Source organism: Synchiropus splendidus, chromosome 6, assembly GCF_027744825.2.
Source record: "Synchiropus splendidus isolate RoL2022-P1 chromosome 6, RoL_Sspl_1.0, whole genome shotgun sequence".
NCBI lineage: Eukaryota > Metazoa > Chordata > Actinopteri > Syngnathiformes > Callionymidae > Synchiropus > Synchiropus splendidus.
The window spans coordinates 11285115-11309339 of NC_071339.1; the positions used below are offsets into that span (position 1 = coordinate 11285115).

The 24225-nt window shown below is 43.1% G+C and overlaps 1 protein-coding gene and 1 long non-coding RNA gene across 5 annotated transcripts; one reads left to right on the forward strand and one right to left on the reverse strand.

Annotated features, from left to right (window-relative positions):
• Positions 1 to 5540: 5540 nt before the first annotated feature.
• On the reverse strand, positions 5541 to 12453 carry LOC128760493 (uncharacterized). The gene is made up of 3 exons (XR_008414836.1): positions 12404 to 12453; positions 11998 to 12045; positions 5541 to 11592 (listed from the first exon to the last, which is right to left on the reverse strand). It is a non-coding gene; the product is annotated as an uncharacterized LOC128760493 (long non-coding RNA).
• On the forward strand, positions 12139 to 24225 carry LOC128760492 (eukaryotic translation initiation factor 4B-like). Of its 4 annotated transcripts, none has more exons than XM_053867933.1 (15): positions 12139 to 12287; positions 15363 to 15500; positions 15765 to 15970; positions 16276 to 16392; positions 16501 to 16555; positions 16629 to 16775; positions 17162 to 17290; positions 17366 to 17512; positions 18021 to 18276; positions 18370 to 18464; positions 18596 to 18848; positions 18969 to 19006; positions 19534 to 19663; positions 20340 to 20412; positions 23413 to 24225. In XM_053867933.1, the coding sequence occupies exons 1-15, from the start codon at positions 12284 to 12286 to the stop codon at positions 23488 to 23490; spliced, it is 1866 nt and encodes a 621-aa protein (XP_053723908.1). In that variant the 5' UTR covers positions 12139 to 12283; the 3' UTR covers positions 23491 to 24225. The 4 variants fall into 4 exon arrangements, with proteins under 4 accessions (XP_053723908.1, XP_053723907.1, XP_053723909.1 ...); XM_053867932.1 differs by lacking the exon at positions 12139 to 12287 and adding an exon at positions 12376 to 12544; XM_053867934.1 differs by lacking the exons at positions 12139 to 12287; positions 19534 to 19663 and adding an exon at positions 12377 to 12544.

The following is a 24225-nucleotide window of genomic DNA, read 5'->3' on the forward strand; positions in this document are numbered from 1 at the left end:
AATGAATCAGAAGGGTTTTTATTTATACATGAGACGACTTATTCCAGGACACTGAGGGCAAGAGAGTGTGGGGGGGGTTGGTTGTAATGGGTTTTACTTTAGATCAGGCTGCTGTAAAATAGGGCATCTTTTAAGTGAAATGTCACTTTCTGTAAATATGTATTGTTCCTCATGAGTCCCTCTTATGTGAGACTTTTTGTCCACTTCAGACCACCATAGATCAAGCTATTTGCACTCCCTGCTTGAGCAGATCAGGCTGAAATAAACAAAGAGTTTGTTTCTTTTACACGTCATAGCTCCTGTTTGCTTTTGTTGCTTTTTATCCTTTCTTTCTCTCGCCACGGTGCAGCGGGAATCAGTATACGATCTGGGAAAGTTATAGTATCAGTCCATTTTTTTAAAAAGAGCAATCACAAACAGTGACGGGAAACAAAAAAAAATGAAGTGTGCAACACTTCCATGCATGAGCGGAACCAGTGCTGTAGCTTTCCCAGATCCTGACATACTGACAGCGCTGATCTGTGCTGTGATTTTGGATGCATCTGATATTGCCTTCAGAAGTGTCAACATTTTCTATACTACTGAAACTAACCAGGGTTGTCTTCAGGACTTGAGTGTAGTGGCGACAAAATGAGCTGTGACAAAATAGAGTTTATTGAACGCTTTGTTTCGTACAGAACCCATTTGAACCCCTGTCTGCACAGCAAAACAGTGAATAAACAAACAACGAAAATCAAGGAGAGTCCCCTAAGTTTCAAGTAAGGAGGAGCCTGTGCACTGCCGACGCTGTGCTTCACATCAGCGGAACGGGAGAGCAAAGTCCTAAAGTTTGGAGGTAGCAAAATAAATGAATATGAAGCATGGAAGCGAGACGCTCTGGGAACATTGAGGGCCTGTTTTACCTTTATCTTTTGGTAGTAGATGCAGTGCATGTCTACACTGTATTTGACTTTTGAAACCAGCCTCCAAAGAGGGAAACTTTGAGGCAGCAATGAGTTCGCAAAAGTTTTGGATTTGTGCGACCATATTGATGAAATCTCATCATTTTTAAATGTCGACCACTCGTTCTGGGCTCTAAAAATGTCGCATCAGTCCATCACTACTCACTGCTGCTCGACTGGAAAGGTGTGATTGTGTTTCCAATTTTTTAACAGAGTATCTTCATGAATATTTTAATCTCAGGTCAAATATTCATATTTTGAGGAAATGAAGTTTTGTGAAAGAACAACAATTCACTGTGAGGAAATCGACTTTAATGTTTGACAGCTATTAATATAAAAAGACATTTGACCTGGGGCATCACTTAAGCTGCACTTTGAGAAACGTGATGTTGACATTTGTCTTCCAGCTGGACTTTGTATTTTGCTGCCAAGCCTTACAGTTATCAGCAGCATCAGTAGTAAAAGCTTGCTTCCTTCTTTGCTTTGTAATACATGGTCAAACAGAGAAGCTTAAAGCAGCAGGGATGTGACGGAGCAGAGATTTAGTTAAAGGGAGGCAGTGAGGAAACAAACTTCTCTGGCTGAACTATTATTACTCCCTCTGGAGAAAAACAGATGAACTGCGTCTTGTATACAGTGAAAGCACATTAGAGCCGAAGTAACCAGGTAAAACTTTAGTGATTCAGGGGGTGACAACACTTCGCCACTGGAATCTCAGCACGGCAACACAATCCTTTTAACAGTTGACCCAGCAGTTTATGATGTAGATTTGATATGATGAGTCACAGGATATGAACAATATAACACCCCTCCACTTTATCATTATTGTTTCAAGGCACTTGCATTAACATTTAGTTTAGCAATCATTAATCATCCTTATTTTTAAAAGTTGAGTGTGAAGGAAGCTCCAATGAAGTGTAGAAGAAAGTGTCCCATCTACCATCCTCTGACATTAAATACATCCAGTAGATGCATCATTTCAAACACTGTCTGGAATACTTCCGGGTTCATCGCGACATAAAAAAATGTTGAGTTTAAATAGGAAGGACAGTGGCAGGTACTGTATGTTCCACATTTATTTTTCTTTTATTTTTGTTTATTATTGCACGATGTGACAACATCTGATTCTGATGCAGTCAAATAGCCAAGTGGGTGGAGCATCTGTCCCTTTACCTAGTGTCCAACCTAGTGTCTAATCTAGATCAAGATGGTTGTTCCTGTCGTGTTGAAACGTCAATAAATTTCCAGTAGGTTTTTCAAAATTATTTCTTTAAATAAAGTAACTGAAGAATCACCTTTCTTAAAGAGTGTTTAATTTGCTGTTTGAATGCGAACTCTGCACCAAAAGCTACATTTCATATCCATTTATTGCTGGATTATTACATTACAGCAAAAATATTGTTATTATTTTCGTGTTCGATTTTTTTATTAATTTATTTCACCTCTCACCCCATATTTCACTGAGGGACTGTTGTGCGTCCAATGACCAGCAGATGGCAGTACTCCTCAATGAGCTGTTGTAACCCCAAGCTCCACCACATGCATCTTATGGGCTATTCCAAGGTTATGGGAAATGTCGGTCCCACACACCAAAATGAGTTCAGGTCTCATGTTATGAAGAAATCTGAGAGACAATTCCACAGATGACGGGCAACCTCTATATGTATATATATATATATATATATATATATACCTCTATATGTATATATATATATATATATATATATATATATATATATATATATATATATATATATATATATATATATATATATATATATGGAGCAGATGAAAGTGGATCCACCTGTGACGCAGTGTTTGCTTTATCTTTCCGTCAGAGAACTTACTGAACAGTGTCACAAGCACCATCCCGAGCACTACTGGGGCTCCACAAGGAACTTTCCAATAAGACGTGTTTTTCCCCCAGAAACAACACCGTTGTTGTTGGACTTGTCCCAGGGCGTGATGAGGAGCAGCATGCAGTCATGCCGCAGGCAACAACAGACTGGACCAGCAGATTAGAAAGGCTGGCAGGGTCTGAACAATGACCCACGCCACACGCTGGTGATGAGGCACATTCAGTCTGAGAGATTTGCACAGCCTTTCATACTAAGTGTCCGCAAAATTGTGTGGGTCAGAAGCTGCCGTGATGTTGTTCCTGAAAAGAATTAAGATAGGATCCATTGCTCGATGGACTATATCAGTAGGGGAATAACTGGAAGAAAATGCAGTGGTGTGGGGATTTATGTGGCCCTCATGACATCAACACAAAATGAAATTGTTAGATATTGAAATAAAAGACAGTACATTTATTAGTATTATTAGTGGATTGAAGAAAAATACTATGTGAAAAACTCTTTTATGAGCTATGTTTACTTGTTTTATCCATCTTACCAAGATGACCTGTGATAGATTTGTTTTTGACAATCTTTAAATAACATGCATATGAAAAATTTATATAATCAAACAACACACTTAGTCTTAGACATTTTCTTATTCCTCGTTTTAAAATTCCTTTTAAAGTAGCAAATCAAAGATGAACTTTTCCTTCTGTCCTTCTTTGGTGTGGCATGGGGCCCCTCACTTTAGTCTCAATAGCCATCGTGGCCCCTGAGGAAATGTCATCGCCCATCCCTGTCATCCCGCTATTTCTCTGCACCAGTGCATGGGCTTGACGTTCAGAAGAGAAAATGCCTGTGTGATCCTCACGTATTTGTGATGCAATGAAATAAGGACCCAGTGGCCATTCCCCTTAAAGTAATACACTTCTTCATTCCTGTCTACATGCGGCATTCATGTCATCAATGGATGTTTTGTTCCTAACTCTATGAATGTACACTTATCATTGCTGTATCGTACTCTGTAAGCACATTTGCATTAACTATTAAAGGACCCATGTTTATGCATTGCGGCCAGCTGTATCACTTAAGACGCATAAAGGAGCGGAGCTTCATATGTGTCTGCAGTCAATGCAATGTACAAAAATAAGACGGAAATTGACTTGCTGCCTGGAGTTTTGCTGAGAAACGTGTAACTCACATAGCGGTTTGGTGAAGAGCTTACTTCCGTTGTGAATATTGAAGGGGTGGGGCTATCTCCATGGCAACGAGATTGTATGACATTTCTGTTCATGGGCTGTTCACTCTCGCAAATGCATGGTGCTCCACTCATTTCCAGCACCTGGACAGGCCTGAAAGGGAAACCCCCAGGAGCTGCTTAAAATCCTAAAAGGTGGACTATCAAAATACATTTCTCTCTCAATGTTTGACATCAACATCCAATGACACATGTCCTAGAGCAGAGTCAGGACAGGAAAAGTGTCGACAGAATAAAACCAAAATAAAAGCAGGTCACATAAAGTACAATATATGGCTTACGAATGCATCAGAGTCAAAGCAAAGAAAGTAGTATTCAGTGCTAGTCCATTGAACATCACTGGAGGGGAGGTTGGTATTGGGGGCAACACCAAGGTGTTTGAAATGGCAATAAGAATAAGGATCTATTCAGGAACTTGTCAATAACTGTGGGCACAGTCATCGCCAAGCAGTTAAGATGGAGTACCAGGAGAGAATGGGAAAACCAAACAAATAAATCAGCTTTATACAAGGGATGCATTTCAATCATATAATAAAATTGTGTTGTATATTCCAAACATTCAAAAACCGTCAAGTGAACAAGTTAAAGTACCTTTGGGTCTTGTTCTCACATGAGGGGGCAAGGGAGTTGGAGATTGGTTGATGAATCGGTGCAGCAGGGGCAGTATCACTCTACCGCACTGTTGTGTGTGTAAGCGAGCTGAGCCAAAAGGCAAAGCTCTCCATTGAATGATCAGTCTTGATTCCTACCCTCACCTACAGTCATGAGCTTTGGGTCATGATGGAAAGAAAAAGATCTCAGGTACAAGTGACTGAAATGAGTTTCGTCCAACATAGACATAGGGTGAGGCGGAGTAGAGCCGCTGTCTCTGTGCCAGATGAGGTGTTGAGGATGCCCCCTGGGTGCCTCCCTTTGGAGCGGTTTCAGGATGCAGGGAAGAGGCCGAGGGATCGACCCAGGACCAGGTAGATGGATAATATCGCTTCAGTGACCTGGGAGCGTCTCTGCACCCCTCAGTCATAGCTGGCAGATGTTGTCTGACCCGGGGGCAGGTAAGAGGGGGAGGAGGGATCATTTCAAAATCAACTTGGATCTTTCTTATCTTGTGTGAAATACCAACACAGTTGGAATTCTGCTTGTACTATCTAATCAGGAGTCTGTAAACAACCTGAGCAGCTTTAGAGAATTCGTGGACTGCACCAAATCAGGTTGAGAACCAGGGCCACTTTCGACTGTTTTTTTACCATTTTAAATGCTACTTTTTTTTTTTTACATGGTGACATGGATATACATGAAATAAGTGGAACCACGTCACATAAATATCAATTCAGCTTTCACTTTATTCTACATTAAAAGAACTGTGACCATGAAATGTCAGAAGAAATTTTGACACAATGGTATCTAAAGTCACGCAAATGTCCAGTGGAATCAGAATGTACTAGAGAAGCTTGACATACATTCAAAAATTCATTCAAAAGAGAAGTGAAGAGTATGATAGGGAGTCTTTATTCTGTCTGATTGAGTTACATTTGAACAGAGTGGGCTGTTTGATGGTTATCAGTGCAAACAATTCAAGTAACATCATCATTGTTTATCAGCATGGCTCATGACACAAGATAGTGAGCGAACACTGTGACGTTCACCATGAATAAGAAGACCCTGTGTGTTTCTTTTTGCTCTTCTCTGGTTGTGAAGCAGAGTGTTTTTAAAACCGACCAACAAAACAGTGACTCCTGTGTCATGTGGTATGAGTCAGAGAAATGTGATTAAACTGCCCATCTTTCCGCCCGTGTCATGAGCCTGTCAGAGACAAACTGCATAAGTCGATGAAAAGTTTGACCAGTGGCAAGCACCTGATATATGAGATGCCTCAAATGTGTTTTAAATAAAAGGGAATGTTACAGGAGAGCTGGGTGTCAGAGACCTGCGGGCGTTCATGACTTTTTTCACAAGGCTCTTTGAAATCATATTTCATTACAGAAGGTGCCTCACTTAAATAGGCCAAACCTGTACACTAACTTTCCGAGACAGGTAAATTAAAACCCTGTACATTTGGAAGAGGACGTCAGATCCTTTAGTGCTCCAAAGGCCATCTTTTTATTCTGCCTGTTTCACACAGTCTCAAATATCCATTCATCCGTGTAAGTATTATCTCCAGTGTTGTCAGGTTTCCACGTCAACACCGCAGGTTCTGGGTCACTTCTCAGCATATTCTCATCTGTGGCAAACTTTGTTTTTCTCTGTTTATCAGTTGCTACGCTCTTCTGGTGTTCACTTCCTGTTTGCAGCTGCCGGTAGATCTCGTCAAAATTGCTTCACTTCACACCACAGTGAGATCAATTCGAACATGCCTGTCTCCAGTCGGAAAACATGGACACACACACAATGCATATGACCCCAGTGAAACGAGTCAGATATAAAGCAGTTGATTCTAAACTCTAAAAACATGGTGCTGCCATCATACAGTGCATGCCACATGATCAGAATATGTATGCAAATATATATATATAGTTCTATGTATTTTATTAATTCTTGTCTGAACCATCACTTTTCAACTGAAAACAAACAAAGACATTCCAGATTTAACCAGAAAATTCTAAGGAATGGTTAACCGCAGACGTTGATTCAGCTAAGAGTGGAACGTGGCCATTTATGGGCAAACCAACGGAATTTGGGAAGGAAAAAAGTGTTGTTTACAAGGTTCTAAAAGTTTATTATTGTCATGAGACGTACTCTCTAATATGCATGTGGATGTTAACAATACGGTACACATGACTGTAATTTAATGTAGTCTAACTCTGGGTGAGAGAGTGTGTCAAAGGAGGGGGGGAGCAGGAGGGAAAGATTGGGGGGGACGCTGGAGTGGGACGGGTCAAAGTGGCCAGCCACTGATTGAAAGAGAGAAGCAGGCGGAGTATAAGTTCCCCACTTCCCTCTGCAATCGTCTCTTTCTCAAGCCAGCCAGCACTCAGCCTCCACATCTGCACTCTCTCCCCACCAACTGCTTCAAAATGAGCTACAGGAGGACCACTATTCAGCATCAGATACCATCTACCCAAATCTCCATGAACCGCTCGGTGCCTCGGGCGCCTGTCAGCATTTACGGTGGAGCAGGAGGACACGGGTCCCGCATCTCCTCCGTCTCTGCGTCCTCGCTGCGTTCCGGCACTCCTCTGACCTCAAAGTCTGCCTTCAAGGTGAGCAGCGGGATGGGTGGCGGGGTCAACGCTGGGTTTGGTGCATCCATGTCCGGCTCTGGGAGTTCTGGAGCCATCCTGGGCAATGAGAAGGGAGCCATGCAAAATCTCAACGACCGACTGGCAAACTACCTGGAGACAGTGAGAAACCTGGAGCAGGCCAACAAGAACCTGGAGATGAAGATCATGGAGGCCCTGGAGAAGGGAGGCCCGGACATGAAGGACTACAAGAAGTACGATCCCATCATTGAAGACCTCAGACGGCAGGTGAGGAAAAAAGTAAAAATAATATTTCACAATAATGTTCGGTCATGTGATAACAGGTGATTAGAGTCTGACTGGTGCACTGTCTCCTTTATCTTATCATCATGTAACAAAACAATGCAACAGGTTAGATTGCATTTGAGAGTTGTCAAATCTCTATCAAGAGAATGAAGGGTGTGGTTGCTGCTGAACTGTGACCCTCCCCCATTGTACTCCCCATTCACTACAGAAGTTCTTCCTCTGGTGATTCATCCGCACGAGGTCTCCATCACTCAAAACTTTCCACACTTCCTCTCGTGAATACTCGACTCAACAAGCTGCAGCTTATATGTGTCTGCTCAACGTGAAACAGATGTGTGGTGTATACACACACACACACACGGCATGTGCCCACTGCCAGAGTGTGTGCAGCACAGATGTGTGTGGGTGCACGGCTCGTACAACAATCAGCTTCAGTCCCCCGAGTCGAATGTCACATTCCTCAGCTGTGGTTTACACTGCCCAGCCAATTTATGGATGTTGGTCGTGACACTTTCACACACATTTCGCGCAGTTGGAGGGAGCAAGACCCAGAAGCAGATGTTTCCATCTCTACTCATCAGACAGAGCACACGTATCGACTGATTCATTCAAACAGGAAAACTATCTTTCCGATGATGCTAAAAGAAACCAGACTGCGAGCTGGCACCCATCCCTGCTTCCTGTTCTTCAGTTTGTGGTTCCTTTTTGTTACCGAAGCTTTCGAAGGACCAATCACGCAGCGGTCTGAACCTGAAATACGACTCCTGGGTGGCTTGTGTTGCGTAAGAGCAGGATTTAAATCACATGTTTGTGATTGTCCTGGGCCAATAAACTGTTCGATTTGGCAAGTGAGCTCTTCAGATAGGAATAAACTCACATTTATTTAGCAAAGGACTGACCAAGTGACAGCACCATGAAGCATCAAAACAAACATCGGTGAAGACAGTGTCCCCATTCAGTAGGTGGTGCTCTACATTTATAAATGATGTGAGATTTCATCAGTAAGGTTGTAAGTCCAAAGATTTTACAGTGCCACCTAGAGGGCGCTGTTTCATGAAGCCTCATCACTTCCAGTTTGTCAAAAGCTTTAATGACCTTTTAGATTCTAAACGTGGATCTCATTAGAGCCAGTAAACAGAGCAACAATGCGGATTAAAACCAAAAGAATCTCGGTCTCATGATCTGACATTTTCCTTCTTCATCTCCAGATTTTTGACAAGATCCAGGAAAACGCTCGTTTTGTGCTCCAGATTGACAACGCACGCTTGGCAGCTGATGACTTCAAAGTCAAGTAAGTTTCCAGTTGTGTCATTGTCTGCTCCAAAAAATAATGCTGCAAAAAAATATAAAAATATGTTTTCCTTGGATCACAACATTGCATGAGAATGATTTTTTTTGTTCTTGCATTCTGGAATCCTTCTCAGTTACAAGATCACATTTTTTGGACAATTTTGATGCAATTTTAACAAACTTTGGGTTCATATTAAAGCTATGCAAAACTTGGATGGGGATTTAATCATTAAACAGGACAGAAGACTCACCGTACTAAAGTGAGTTGTAGCATTTTGAGCAAGGAAGCCGGAGCAAAGAAGTTAAAGCAGGCAAATGAGTCCTGCACACAAGCACGGGGAGAAGAATGCCACACTCCGAGAGAATGTCAACCATGAAGTAATATATGTGTCACTGCAGGTTTGATAATGAGATGGCGATCCGTCAGTCCGTGGAGGCGGACATCGCCGGACTGAAGAGAGTCATCGATGAAACCAACGTGAGCAGGATGAACATCGAGAGTGAGATAGAAGCTGTCAGGGAAGAGCTGGTGTTCATCAGGAAGAACCACGAAAATGTGAGACAAAAACAATTCGACTTGTCTTCCAATCGAGTTGACTTTGATGCGACCATCCTGCAGGAGGTGATGGAGCTGAGGAACCAAGTCTCTCACTCCGGTGTGCAAGTGGATGTTGACGCTCCCAAAGGTCAAGACCTATCGCAGATCATGGAAGACATGAGAGGCAACTACGAGAAGATCGCCATGAAGAATGCAGAGGACCTGAAGCGATGGCATGAGAGTCAGGTGATGCTCAGACTGCGACCGCCAGCCATGGGAATGTGCTGCTTATTCCTCATCAAAATATTTCCCTGATTTATTTCCAGACGGCTGAGGTGCAGGCGCAGGTGTCGCAGAATACAGAGGCTCTCCAGGGAGCACAGACAGAAAAGGGTGATTTATCCAGGCAGATACAGACGCTAGAAATTGAACTTGCATCCCAACAGAGCCTGGTAAGTATTTTGTTTTCTCAACTCACATGTAATAAGGTTTTATCAGGACTCTCTTTTTTTACGTCTTCCTGCCTTTTGTCCATCATCAGAAAGCTTCTTTAGAGGACACGCTTCGCAACACAGAATTCCGAAACAACATGGAGATGGAGAAGTACAACGTCATCATCATGAGACTGGAAGAAGAGCTAACAAACCTGCGTGCAAATATACAGCAACAGACGCAAGAATACGAGGCACTGCTTAACTTGAAGGTCAAATTGGAAGCAGAAATCAGCACCTACAAGAGCCTGCTTGATGGCGGAGACACCAGAGGAAGCGCTGGGTAGAACACTTGAGTCAGTTTGAGGTGATTATATCTTCAATGTAAATATAACTTGTCTTGTACTCTTAGGTTCCAGGCTGCTGTGGATGAGCTGGACTCCATGTAAACGAGGACAATGGAAACAAGACCAGCCAAACCAAGAAAGAACCCACAACTATTCCGACTGGAAACTCCCCGTTTTAATCAGTTCAAGATGCCTTGAATTAGAGAGAGAGGGAAAAATAAAATGATGGGTAAACATAAAAATGCTGGCTCTCTTCTTTGGTTTAGATTCACACACACTGTTAGTGACTGTTTAATATTATTATAACTGGGTTATTACATTTACATTATTGTTTCACATGACAAAGAATATCATTACATTTTAAAAAATTATAAGGTATAAGGCTGGTTTAGGTCTTAGTCTTAGTCTTGGAACCAAGCAATAGATCTCTCTTGCGATCCTGCATTCCTGCATGATTCTCTGATGACTTCTCCACACCAGAATTGCCTGTATCATAATCAGATCAGAAAAACTTTATTAATCCCAAGGGAAATGATGTTCGTAGCATGCTCTCTACTCAACATATCGCAATGAATTAAAAAGTAAGAATACTATAAAGTGCAAAAACAAAGCTACACTAAAGAGCTCAGAAACAATGTGCAAGAAAATGCAGTTCAAGAAGAATTCTTCATCATGATTTTTTTCACAGATGAATTGTACATTTTTATTGCCACAGGAAGAAAGGACCTCCTGTGGTGCTAGGTCTTTGAGTTGAGTAGTCTCAGTCTATTGGTCCATGTGCTTTCGTATAGGACCAGGAGCGGATGGAGGGGGTGGGTGATGTTGTCCAGGATGCTCCTCAGTTTCAGGAGCACCCTTCTCTCCACAACCATCTCCAAGGAGTCCAGTTTCACCCCCACCACATCACCAGCTTTGCGGATGAGTCTGTTGAGTCTGTTAGTGTCCGCCACCGTTAATCTGCTGCCCCAGCAAACCACAGCCAACAGAATTGCACTGGACACCGCCAACAATTCTGTTTAATGTAATGTTTAATGCCTGTGTATTCTTTCTCATCTAAACAAAAATGAGCCACACATTTTTTATTTGACCTTTGCTCCAAACAATGTTGAGGTTTCGTTATGTCTCGGTGACAGTAGGGAGTTTGTCATGTTTAAACCACCATTGTCCTGACAGTTATTTGGGATCTTCCTCCATGCATACAGTGTGCTTGTTAACCAGCCCAGGACCTCCAACATGGTGACTTTGATGACGCAAAGTGAAATGCAATAAGCAGTCAGATCACTGTAACAAACAACCTTTCACGAGTTTAAGGAGATTAAGTGTGGATTTAGCTATGTCTTTAAGGGTTTCTTATGAATGTTAACATAGTCTCAGCGTACCGACCTCTTCTTCTTTTCCACATGTTCCCCGAGCTCCATGCCGATACTGCCATCTGCTGTCCGTTTAAGACCTTTGACATGAAGTATGCTGATAAAATACATGCAGGACAATGATTTTAGATAAAATAAAATCGCAGTGTGGATGCAAATGAAAGCTGTGGGGTGTATTCAGTATTCACTTTTATCCATTTGCATGAAAAAAACAAACAAAAAGCAATCACACCGACAATGGCAACAGTAACAGTAAATCCGCTTCAGTATTTATATATATAACATTGTACAGTTTTGTTTTTTCAAAGCACCTTCAATGGAAAGCAAAACAAATAATAATAATAACAAAAAATCATGCGATACATTATTACACATAATTTCGCTAATTCCCTGCACGAAATGCAACAATGTTTTAAACACCATACACTAGTTAATAAGGGTAACAGAATAAACAGACTCTCGACACGCACGTATGAGGCATCCATATGAAACAGTCACTTACATTGTGTCTGGCCAAGGACGTCTATATGTTCACTTGATTCATAGTCGACTGTGACGTGATAAAGACAAACGTATTACATCAAAGCACCGTTTCCCTTGAAAGTTCTCGATTTTGATCAAATAGAGTTCATATTTGACTACTGTTGGACAGAGAACAAAATTATTTTTTTATTATATCTGGAAAAGCTTACGCTTCCTAAAATGAATGTGGAATTCCAACGTTGTATCAGACAGAATAAAATAGTTTATTAGTGACAATCGCCTCTCAACCGTACACAGATATATGTATGCGTAAGTATTTCTGCTTTATGTGCCATTTCTTCATCCATTAAAAGTGTATATAAAGGCTCGGGCAGTTCGATGGGAACAGAGATGAGAGAGAGAATTGTTGGCGCTCGATCGCTCACCTTGAGCGGAAACCACGCCGGGTCAGTAAACAAGGGAGGAGACGGGCGTTCGTGAACGGGGATGCGCGCTCCCGATATTAAACCTCTGACGCCTTCATCCGGGGACTACAACAAACTCGCTCTCCAACATGGCGGCGTCAGGTGAGGTTTATGAATGCGAACGGTTGGCGTTACTTTCTGTTGTTATAACGCATTAATACATTTGCGGTCGAAATAGGACCGTAGTAATTGTTGCCCAGTTAACCGATGTCGATGTCTCTTTTTAATGCGTCGGTTTGCGGCCTTGTTGAAACATGTCGAGGCGCTTCGAATGAACGAGGCACCAACTCGGAACACACCGATAGATACCCTTCTAATGCTAGCTGCAGTTGTTGCTCAGTTTCAGCCGTAATAAACGCGTAGTTGCGCTTGTATCAATAACCGATGCCGCTGGTGGAGTGAGTGGGGTGTCTGGCGAACTGTTGAGCAATATAGTCGCGGAGCGGCGGAGGTTTGGGGCCGAACATTCCGGGGACCCTCCCCACGTGTACACGGAAACTCCGTGGCATCTGTGTCTCGCCAAAAACCCATCGCCTTATTTCCATGTTCGCGTCTTGAACACACGCTAAGTTGGAGCACACGGCCAGACTTTCAACTTGAAACATTGCGACGACGATGATGGCGCACTTGGAACCGGGTGCTAGTAGGCGAGCTAGGCCCCAGAAGCTAGCCAGCTAAGCAGCGACCCATACAGTCAGCAGTTGAGTGCTGACTATGGCACATTAGCATGAAGACAAACATCAGCCATGTAAAATGGAAGCTCGCAGCGACTTGTGGTGTTTTACTGGCCCACTTATCCTAAGTTGTGTTTGAGGCAGAAAGTCGTCATGTGTTTGCGCAAAACGAGGGCCGCCGATTTACGAGGTATTGAACGTATTTCATGCCTTGATCGATTAGTTTAGCCACCCTCACCACCCCCTCGCTGGCTACGAGTCAGAGGCGCGCTGCACTACTCCAAGTGTCTAGGAAATGTTGACTTCCCAAAAGCTCCCTCCGTGGGAAATTGACTGTTTTAGCAGTTACATCGGTGTCTGCCAGTGTTTTCAGCTTAGTATCACCAATTATCTGCACTGTCTTCGGCACCTTCGCTGCTACTAATGTGAATTGTTCAGTGTCCCTAGCTACTGTACAAGCTACACAGCATGTCTACAGTTCATATTTACCTGGTAGTGTTTCGCTTGATAAATCCTCTGTTGTCCTTGTGACTTTTTGACAACATTTTTCTCAGCATAGGGTGTCCTTCCCTCAAAATTATAATTGTGCATTTTGCTACAGTGCCATGTGGAACATATTATACATGATGTATGGAAGAATAAAATAGATAAACTGCATAGTGAAGTCATAATGCAACAGCATGGTCGCAGTGGTGCATACCGTTCCATTCCTTTTCATCAGAAGTTATTTCCTGCTGGACAGTTATTGTTCCTCATAGGATCAAACCCAATCCACTAGGGAAGGCAGTTCTTCTGCTTTCCACATGTCTTATAGGGTTGCCGACATGTCTATGAAGACTTATTTCGAAGAAATATTGTTTTCATTTTGTGAACACAGAAAAATTAAGCTTCCAAAAACTACCATAAAATAGACCTTGATGCACACAAGCAGGAAACTCGATCCTCGGGACTGGTTCAAACATGGCCACCATCTTGTAATGTAAACAAAGGTACTGACTCTGTAAACAGGCACGGAAGTGGGAAGAGTCATGAGCAATATCAAAGATTTGAACGATTTGTAGTTTTGTTTTGTTTTTTTCCCTGAAGATGAGCAAGTTCATGTAAACAAACGACTTATTTTTAATTATACCATGTCCTTAAAGTAGCACTGACTCGCACTTTGTTCGAGAGTGGGTCTGACGCTGCCATTACAGTTGGACATTGGCACTCGTTCTTCGAACTTTCAAGTTGTTTTCACCTTTTTTTTCTTCTTTTTTTTATGACTCTACCTCTTTTGGGGAGAACAGGCTTCCAGTTCCAGTGGCCATCCAGCCACTCCACAATGGTTTAGCATCTCTTCTATGTGGCTGAAGAGGTTGTTTACCGGATCAAACTCTTGTGACATCATCAAGGCGCATTTCCGGCTCTGTTAGTGCAACGCGGAAAAAAACGGTCACGTTCTGCATCAAATGAACGCAGGGGTCATCAGCAGCGTACTTGCATTTCTAACGTGCAGGCCAGGCTCAGATGTGCGTTACGAAGCTGGCAAGTGGTGCAACAGTTGCTTAACCACCTGCAGATTGAAACAGAAACGTGAGGAGGATGATGGGACGTCAGAGTGCATCATGTGCCCTTACTGCTGACAACATGGTTGTTGTCATTGACTCTCACAATAAAAACCTGCCTCAATGCTGGGGAAATCTCGACAAAGGGGATCAGAAGTTTAGTGACTGCAGAAGCGCTGTGGAGAACCATGGTTATTCAATTACTCTTTGTCTTCATTTTGATTGCCTTTTTTTATGCTCTGGTGTAGACAGTCCCAGTTAATCATGTTTGGACTTGTTGTTGTGGTTGACTGCATTTCATAAACTTTGAACACTAAGGGTGCACTCTATATTAGGTTTGGGTGATGATGGCCCTGCTTTACACAGGCTGCTTCACAGACCCTGGTGCAGTAAGTGTCAGCTCAAGCTTGATCACCCTGTCGCTTCGATGAGGGTCTCTGGTGTTGTGAGGCTCAAAGAACTAGTCATTCAAAGTGAAAATACTGATAGTGATGTGTCCTGAAATTTATGTCTGTCCTGTGTCTGAGAAACATCTCCCCTACCACTCTCAATATCAAGTGAACCTCGTGACCTTCTACTAACTCAGCAGTTATCATGTTGCATGATTCTTGTGTATGGGCAGGGTTGTTTTTATGTTACAATGGAAGAGGAAATTTCCTCCTAATGTCTGTAGTTTATTAACTTGCTGCCTTCCCATTTCAGCTAAGAAGAAGAATAAGAAGGGGAAGACCCTCACTCTCACTGATTTCCTGGCCGAGGATAGTGGAGGCAGCGCTGCCCCAAGCTACCCGACAAAGTCTACAAGCTGGGCTGATGAGACAGATGATCTGGATGGAGATGGTGAGTTATGGGACAAGGACGATGTCTTTAGTAATAAAGCAAATTTGAAACCACATCAACCTTTACAATCGTCAGTAGTTTTGTAATACTCTTTTTCAATGGCTCCGTCTTACAAATTATATTGTAAAGTTTGGTTTTCACCTCTTGAAGTTTTCTTCTCCACTACTTATAACAGGATAAGTGTTTTGTGTACTAGTTCACACATCTTGACAAGCATGTACCAAGTATATGACTTCTGGATTTCTTTTTCCCTCACCCTTGCAGTTTCCACTTCCTGGCACACAGAGGAGGATAACTTTCGGGCACCACCCATTGACAGGTCCATCCTGCCCACAGCCCCCCGTTCAGCCCGTGAGCCCAACATTGACCGGTCCAAGCTGCCGCGCAGTCCACCGTACACAGCGTTTCTGGGGAACCTCCCATATGATGTCTCAGAGGAGTCTATCAAAGACTTCTTTCACGGCTTGGCAGTAAGTCTAGTGGCCCAGATTACTACGATTAGCTTCCAGCTGTTCCATTATGTATTCAAAAATATTCAAAAAAGTCGAATGTGTCCCTGAGTAAACCCTAGTTGGTATGTCCATGAATACATCATTTGTTTTGTTTATTTTAAATCTGGACTTTTTTCCCCCAATTTCTGAAATTCACACCCTCACTATGCAACAGAAAACTGTTTACTTTGCACTTTGTTTTACAGTCTTCCTTTACGAGTTTTGGTGTTTATATTAATGTTGCTGTGAAGAGATGAATGAGTCATTCATTTTGCCATCTTTAGATCAGTGCGGTGCGTCTGCCCCGCGAGCCCAATAACCCTGACCGGCTGAAGGGCTTTGGGTATGCAGAATTTGATGATGTAGAGTCGTTCCTGCGGGCATTGAGCCTGAGCGATGAGGTAAGTACATCCAGTAATGTGCCGTAGATGATGTTTGATACGTGATTTGTGCATCTAAAAGATTTTTTTTTTCTCCCCTCCTCCCCCCCAAACTATCTGTGTCAATAGAACCTGGGCAACAGAAGGATCCGTGTTGACATTGCTGACCAGTCTAATGATAAAGGTAACTTAGCAGTCTTTGTCAAATAGTTTGGAAGTGTCATGTTGAAAAATAAGTTTCCTTTATCTTTTGCTAGAGAGGGATAATGGGCCCATGGGTGGTCGAGACAGGGGTGGACGAATGGCTGATATGGGCCCAGACAAGACGGACAGTGACTGGAGAGCACGACCAAGTGTAGACAGTGATGATGGTCCTCCTCGAAGAGATGATGCCTTTGGAGAGAGTGAGTAGTCGATGTATTATTTTGCAACTTGAAATTGATGAATTAACCATGACAAATGTCTAGTTAGCTGGTTGAGGTGCAATCTATATGAGTGGAATGTTTATTCCATTATCCTGGGCTTCATATCGCCCAAAATATGAGACGTTATCATTGGTATCGAGGGATTATGGGATTTGATTTTTGGATTTAATTTAATGTGTTAATGTTTTTTGAGAGTGAAGAAATTTTCCATGTCCTAAACTGACCAAATCGTGTGTGTGTGGTGTCACTGTGCCATGCTGCTGTGTGCTCTTCCAAGTCCTTTAAGTAAACAGCCATTGCATTTGTTGCGCTATGTGTCTGTGTAATAACATGAAATCAAACTTGAGTTTAATTCTCCTTTTCAGGATCACGAGATCGCTACGAGTCGGATCGTTTCAGAGATGGACCTCGACGGGACAATGATCGCTATGACAGAGGAGACCGGTACCGTGATCGTTACGATGACAGAGACCGCAGAGACTACGATAGAGGAGGTAAAATACATAAATAAACACGCTGTGGTGGTGTTCACCAGAGATGATTCACTCGATCTTTTTTTTTTTGCTTAGGTTTTGACTCTCGTGGTGGAGGTCGTCGCCCCTTTGGCAGTGGCTTCCGTCGCGATTATGATGATAATCGAGGTAGCAATGATCGCTATGGCGACAGGGATCGCTATGGTGACCGCGATGACCGGTTTGAAAGGCGCGATGATCGAGGTGAGTCAATCTGTTTCATGAATAGATGAAGTCTTTGGTTTATCACTTTACTCTGCCTAAAATGTATAGCCAGCTTCTGCGACGTGCCAAGGTTTACAGGGCCTTTCTTATAGCGTCTGAAGTGCTGGAACAAATGAGTCAAATGTACAAATTATTCTACATAAATGACCATCTCAATGAGCTGATGGACCCGTGGTCGTCCAAATCACTTGCTTCTAATGTTCTTCCACGGTAGATAAATGATTCAATTTTAGAAGTGATCTGGATCTTGGATTTTTTTTAAAGGATTCTTAATTGGTAAATTTTCGTGTGCTCTTGTTTCTGAAGCAAAAGTAATAAATGGATTTAAATAGTTACTTACACACTTCAGTATATGTCAAGTTGATGCTTCATCTTCCCAATACTGTAGATGGCTCTTGCCGTCATAAGATAAACCCAGGGAACATTCTCTCGCTTTAAGTGTGTTAGCTTTGTTGTGTGAATGAATTTCTACTTTTCCTGATCGTAGGTCTTCAGCAGAGACCCAAGTTGAACCTAAAGCCTCGTAGCATTCCCAAGGACGATGACGGTAGTGGTAGCAATTCCTCAGCAGCAGCTCAACCTGCCAGCGCCAGGTCCTCGTCCATCTTTGGAGCTGCTAAACCTGTTGACACAGCAGCGAGGGAGAGGGAAGTGGAGGAGAGGTTGAAGAAGGAGGAGGAGAGGCTGCAGAGGCAAATTGACGAAGACAAGGGTCGAGGACCGGACAGAAAAATGAGAGACAGGTCAGGGGTCTAAACATGCTGTAGAAACAGCGATTTTCCTTCATGGGAGCACGTTTCGATTTACTAAAAGATGGTTTTGTTTTTCCTCTAAAGGGATCGGGACCCTAGCTGGCGCAATGAAGAAAATCGCTCAGAGCGGTCCCGTGCAGGAAGTGAGTCTTCGAACCTTGGTGGCTCATCTGGTAGAGGTATGATTTGTTGGGGTGCTAACATAGATATAACATAAAAATATCTCATTAATATAATCATTTAATTGAGAAAAAGTAACATAGTTGAATAACAAATCTAATAATACATTTCCGTCTGCTGACATTGTTAGCATCAAGGTGTCGAGATAGCGATCGCACTGTGGAGAATGAGGATCATAGTGGGAGAGAAGAGGAACCCTCATCCCCCGTTTCCTCCTCTCGACCACCAACCAACAGCTCCCCCAAGGAGCCCCTGAAGGTGATGCCTGCTCCTCCTCCCAAGGAGAACGCCTGGGCCAGGAGAAGTGCGGCTAACATAGGCTCGAGTGAGAATGATGGTCGGTCCCCAGTGTCACCGAGCGGGTCGCTCCCTCCCAAGATCAGGTGAGCTTACACTTTTCCTAAATGCTTGCACAAGTCATGCCACAGTCATTTCTCCACAAGAAAGTTCCCAAAGTGTTTGTAATTGTTCGAGGAATAATTGCTGTTCCTTTTCCGCTGCAGCTCCTCCAGTTCTACAGAAGAAAGGGGATCTGGAAAGGGTAAGACTTGACCTCACGATATCGAACCATGATTAGATACAAACTTGCATCATTTTGAAGTGAACTCAAGGGAACCTTGTGAGATATCACACCAGAGAAAACTGGGTCATCTTTGTAACTGTTACCCATAAGTATACTAAGGTGCTCATTGTGTTTTGTTCAGCCTTTTATCTATGTGCCTTCGTATGAGAAAGGTATTTTTAACTCGCCAGTAAAAGTGTCGGAGATATTGATTGTGGTTAAAGGTTGTGTAACCTATACATTTCAAGTGACCCAGTGTTTCATTGTTGTTGGTATCATCTGGTGTGTGCAGTGACATCTTAGGTTTGTTTTTTACCAACTCTACCAGAAGCTTTTGCTCCTCTGCAATCCTGACCTCCACCTGGATGGTGTTGCATTTAGTTGAGTTTCCCCTGGTTTTAAGCTTCCAGATGCAAACTGGACTGGTATTTGAGGACGTCAGCCCTTGGTTGTAGTCGGCTGTTTGAAGTCCACCGTCCTCTCAACTATCTGGCTTCTCCTTTAAGATGAGAACAAGACTGATGGTGTGCATCGGGACCGGGGGCCCCCGCGGGCAAGAGGGGGGCCAACAGGGCCCTCAGCTGGCCGGGGCCGAGGAGATGGCCCCAGCAAAGACCGAAGAAAGGAGGCAGACAGGTCAGCCTTGAAGATTAGAGCTCAACTTTAGGTTCCATAGGGAGGCTTTTGTCTAGTACACGTTTGTCTTGTCCCGTCAAATATTGCTTACTTCACTGGCAGCTTTTCTGCTACATGGTACAGCACTGCGCCAAGGTACTTGCTGTAAAGCACACTCTGCTCTGTCTTGCTAGAGCTTTCCTTATTTCACCGTTGGTCATAAAAGTTGGTCAGTTCCCTTTCACTTTCTGCTTCTTGCTGCCTTAAATGAGTCAAGCCCGTACTTGGTGTGCCTTTGCCAGTTTTTTGACAGACATGGGAGTCATTTAAATCGCTTGTGCTCGATGAATGTTGATGTGCTCATTCTGCGGACCAAACCTTGCTCCTCAGGCAATGCAGTCTAGCTTGTGTTTTGTCTTTGCCCTGCTCATCTAAAACAAAACCACTACCGTCATAAAACACTTGTTTTTCTGGCATTCATTGCGTGCTGCACCATGTAGCATTAATGCTTGTCCAGTACTGTAAAAGTAAAGTTGATGAGATGGTGTCTATGACCATGACAAACTGTTAAAAAACTGAGTAGTTTTTTCATAGCATAAATCATTTTTTTATTGTCTTTAGCGCTGTGCAGACTGCAGGGGTTTTATTTCCCTTGGTGAACCCTAAATGTAACGTTAGAGTTCATTCTGATTTGTAGAAAGGATATCAGAAGAGACCGAGACTCCAGACCGCCACCAGAGCCAAAGAAATACGAAGAAACCCCAACCCCCGTAAGTCCTTCACTGGGCATTAAAATTAAGTTTAACATTATTGGCTAGTCGTCATGAACTAATATTTTTAATTTTGAAGAGCAAGAGCAGCAATGTTGAAAGCCTTTTGAGAGTGTCGTATTAGATTGTGTTGTCCTTAAAGGGCCCACAGAATGTGCTATTTGTCTGAGTGTGTCACATTACTCATTTTAGCACCCGGCATCTCTGACTAGGCCCACGTTCACACATTCACTGGTGCCCATGTGGGGTTAGCTGGTAGGCTTGAGTGATTGTTGGTCGTCGAGAGTCACTGTTTCATTTCTGAAGTCCTGACACCATGGAGCAGTGCCAGTGCCAGCAATGCCCCTGTGTAGGGACATTCAGGGAGGCCAGAGGCTCAGCTGCACGTTCTCCTCAGCTGGCTGGCACTGAGAGTGTATCATCTGTCAGATGCTGGTGAAGTGTGGCTGCATGCAAGTCAGAAGTATTTAGATAAAACTTGGTGAATTCTGAGTTCTGAGAATCTGAGTCAGTTGAAGATGATCTCACTGCAGGGTTTCCATTAGGGTATTTTGGGACAGATTAAACAGCCCCAAATCTCTACCTGCCTCCTAAAAAAATAAGTCAATCTGAGAAACAATGAAGCAAAGGGGGACGGTTTGATGTTTGATTTATTTTTATTTTTATTTTATTTATTTATTTTATTTATTTTTTTTAATCTTGAAGTAAATCTCTCCAATCTGCATCCGCCCACATGCAGTCCATCACTTCATGTCCGGCCAAATCGGCAACTTCAGTTCTGCAAGCAACTGGCTTCAGTTACTATGATAATTCTTTTGAGATTTTTATGTGCAAAACATGCAGAAAACCACTGTCATGCTGAGTGAAGTACCTTTTGTAGGCGTATTGTTCCCGTGTAATGACAGTTTCGTGCCATCAGGTCTCAAGTCAGCCTTGATTGGGCAGCTGCCTGGTCTTCCTTATCTAAAACTGTCAATGTCTGTGTGTACACAGCACATGCACCACACACGTAAACCTCTGGATGTGGCATTTTGACATCAAACTAGGGATGCTACGATCGATAGGTCACTGATCATGATCGGCCAATTTCAGCGTGATCGGTGAATGCCACGAGAAAATGAATGCACGGGAAAATGTTGTGCAGGGAAGCGCCTTCAAATGAAACATGCCATTTAAAGCACCAGCACTTGACGGAGCACGGAGAGTTTTCTGGGCTCATGAAAGTGAGACCGCTGCTTCCACAGCAGCAGGCTGTTAGCAGGTCCGAGTGTGACTTTCGGAACTAATTGCCCAAGAAATAATTCCACCGATGTGTTGCCGTTTTGGAGTCAGTTACCACATTTGCTAGCCACCTGAATCTGAAACTTTTGAAAACATTTTCTATTTTTTTGCCACCTTGAAGAGGTGTGTGTGTGTGTGTATATATATATATATATGCGTATATATATATATATATGCATATGTATGTCTGAATTAAAATGATTCAAAGTTCATTTGTTTCACATCATGTACACAGTAGGTCTCATCATTTTGAGTACAAATTCATTGTCAAGCCATGTGATCGGCAGCAAAAACCCTGATCGGCGCATCCCTACGTCGGACAGTAGTAGTCTTTCATCCGTGCTCCTGTCGCCGACACGGTTTGACATGCACCTTTCAAGCTGGGATAACAGTAAAGGTTAATCATATCTGGAAAATTCAAACCTCACCTTTGTGCTGGTGTAGCTGCCATTTACAGTTACAGAGCCATTCTAATGATTTATGGAATGAGAGTTGTCAGATGATGGAATGGCATGTGCAAGGTGACACACTGCTGTGGCTATGAAGGGGCAGTGTTGCACTGTGTGTATGGAATTAATAACATGAGAAAAGGTCTTCGGGGGGCCACACACACACACACACACGACAGTCGGGCTGTTTTTGTCCCCAATTCACTGTAAACACCCAGTTATGCTGACTCTTACAAGGTTATACAATGAGAGAATCCTCATGGGTGTGTTAAGAGTTTGTCCCTTCATAAGTCCAGGCGGCGTACTTAGGTTATGTGAGTGCAAATGTGATCCTGTCATTCAGTTTCTTTTGGGATTCTTCCACTGTAAAACCTCCTAAAACCACCATCACCTGATGCACTTTCAGTTTCTTTTTGTGATGGTTCCATCTTGTTTCATTACATCTGAAATTTCTGGCTCAGAGGATGTGATTCTGGAACTGGTGTGCTATGAAGTGGCAGACTTTTTTTGTCTTCATATGTGGGTCTGAATGATAAAAAGGCTGCAACATTTTTGACACTCTGTGTGTGTTGCCCCCTTTCGAAAGCTGGTAGGGCCGTGCTGTTGCTGTGTCCTCACACACCACCTGAGGATAGTTGGACATTAGCTCATCAAATAGGAATTAAAAAAATGGAAGGTTACTGTACATGTGTAGTTGCAAGTTCAGTTTATCAGCTTGGTTGTCTGCTGCTACATGTGGGGCAGTCCTGTTGCTCTTTTCTTTTCTGTAATGTTTGATGACCGCCAGTTTTTGAATGTCTTAAGCAGAGAAAATCCTTCACTCGTAGCACATTGTTCAAAAGACTTGCATACTGTAAAGAAGGACTAATTCAGCGAATCCCGAGCCACTGACTGCATCGATCTGAAATGAAGTGAAGATGTGCTACTTGTCTGGAGAACTGTTGGATTTGCAGCGTGTGCCGTTTCATTTTCTGCCTGGGTGAACATCCCCGGGGCCTGGCCTGCTTCTGCATCCCTCCCGGTGCTGAAGACAGAATGTGGCCTGATGTGTCTGGGTAAAAATTGTATCCCCAGAAGCCCCAAATTAACTGAGCAAACACCTGGAATTAAAGCACAGAGACATTGTTCTGAGAGCCTTGCTGTGGCCTCTGGCTTTGTAGCTGTTGTAGTTCTGCATTCTGTGGCCCCTTTAAGCACAGCAACACCCGGAACCAAGGCAGGCGAGTTACTACAGCCTTCATCATCTCCCTCCCCACTGTGTCTTTTCCAGAAGTTCAGCTCAGCCAGTAAGTACGCTGCCTTGCTAATGGACGGAGAGGACGCTGACGAGACCGCTGATGTTGAATAAACCATGGCATGAAGAGGGGCGAATGACCAACGCAACCAATGTCGCATAGCTTCTAAACTATCTTCCCGCAAGGAAGAGCCTCCTGGGAGAAGATCACTTCTCCCTCATCCAACCCTAAGCTACACTTTCAAGCCTCCCACCCTTCCCCCGCGTCACCCCAAGGACTTTCAGGTTCCAAACAATACTGGACTTGTTTTAATGGAGTCATGGTGCAGTGATGGAGAACAAGGAATCATTGTAATAAATAAATGAAGAAGTGGGGAAAAATGAAAATTGTATATTTGTGGATCCCTGCTAAGGTAGGGTCTTGTAGCTGACTAAAACATTTTTTTTTAATTTGTATAAATCTTTTTTTTTTTCATTTATTAAAAAGAACACAAAATAGCCATCATTGGCGTTTTATGAAGAATGACTAAATCACTCCTAGCAAATTTGTTGATCGAGAACTAGCCATGAATCATGTCTTCCAGCGCTAATGGTCCTAATTCTGAAACTAATGTCCAGTTTAAAAAAAAAAAAAAACATGTATCGCTGCATCAACAAGCGTTTGATCTGTACTGAGCTGATTGTTTTGTTCTGTCTGAGGAACCAGTGTTGCAGCGGTGAATGTCGGCGCAGAAAGCTGTCAGGCAGTCAAGTGCCATTGTTCTTTCCCCAAGCATTGTACAGATGTCTATTTCTACACCCTCTGAATGATCTCGATTAAAGCTCATATGGTCTCATTTCCAGCTGTTA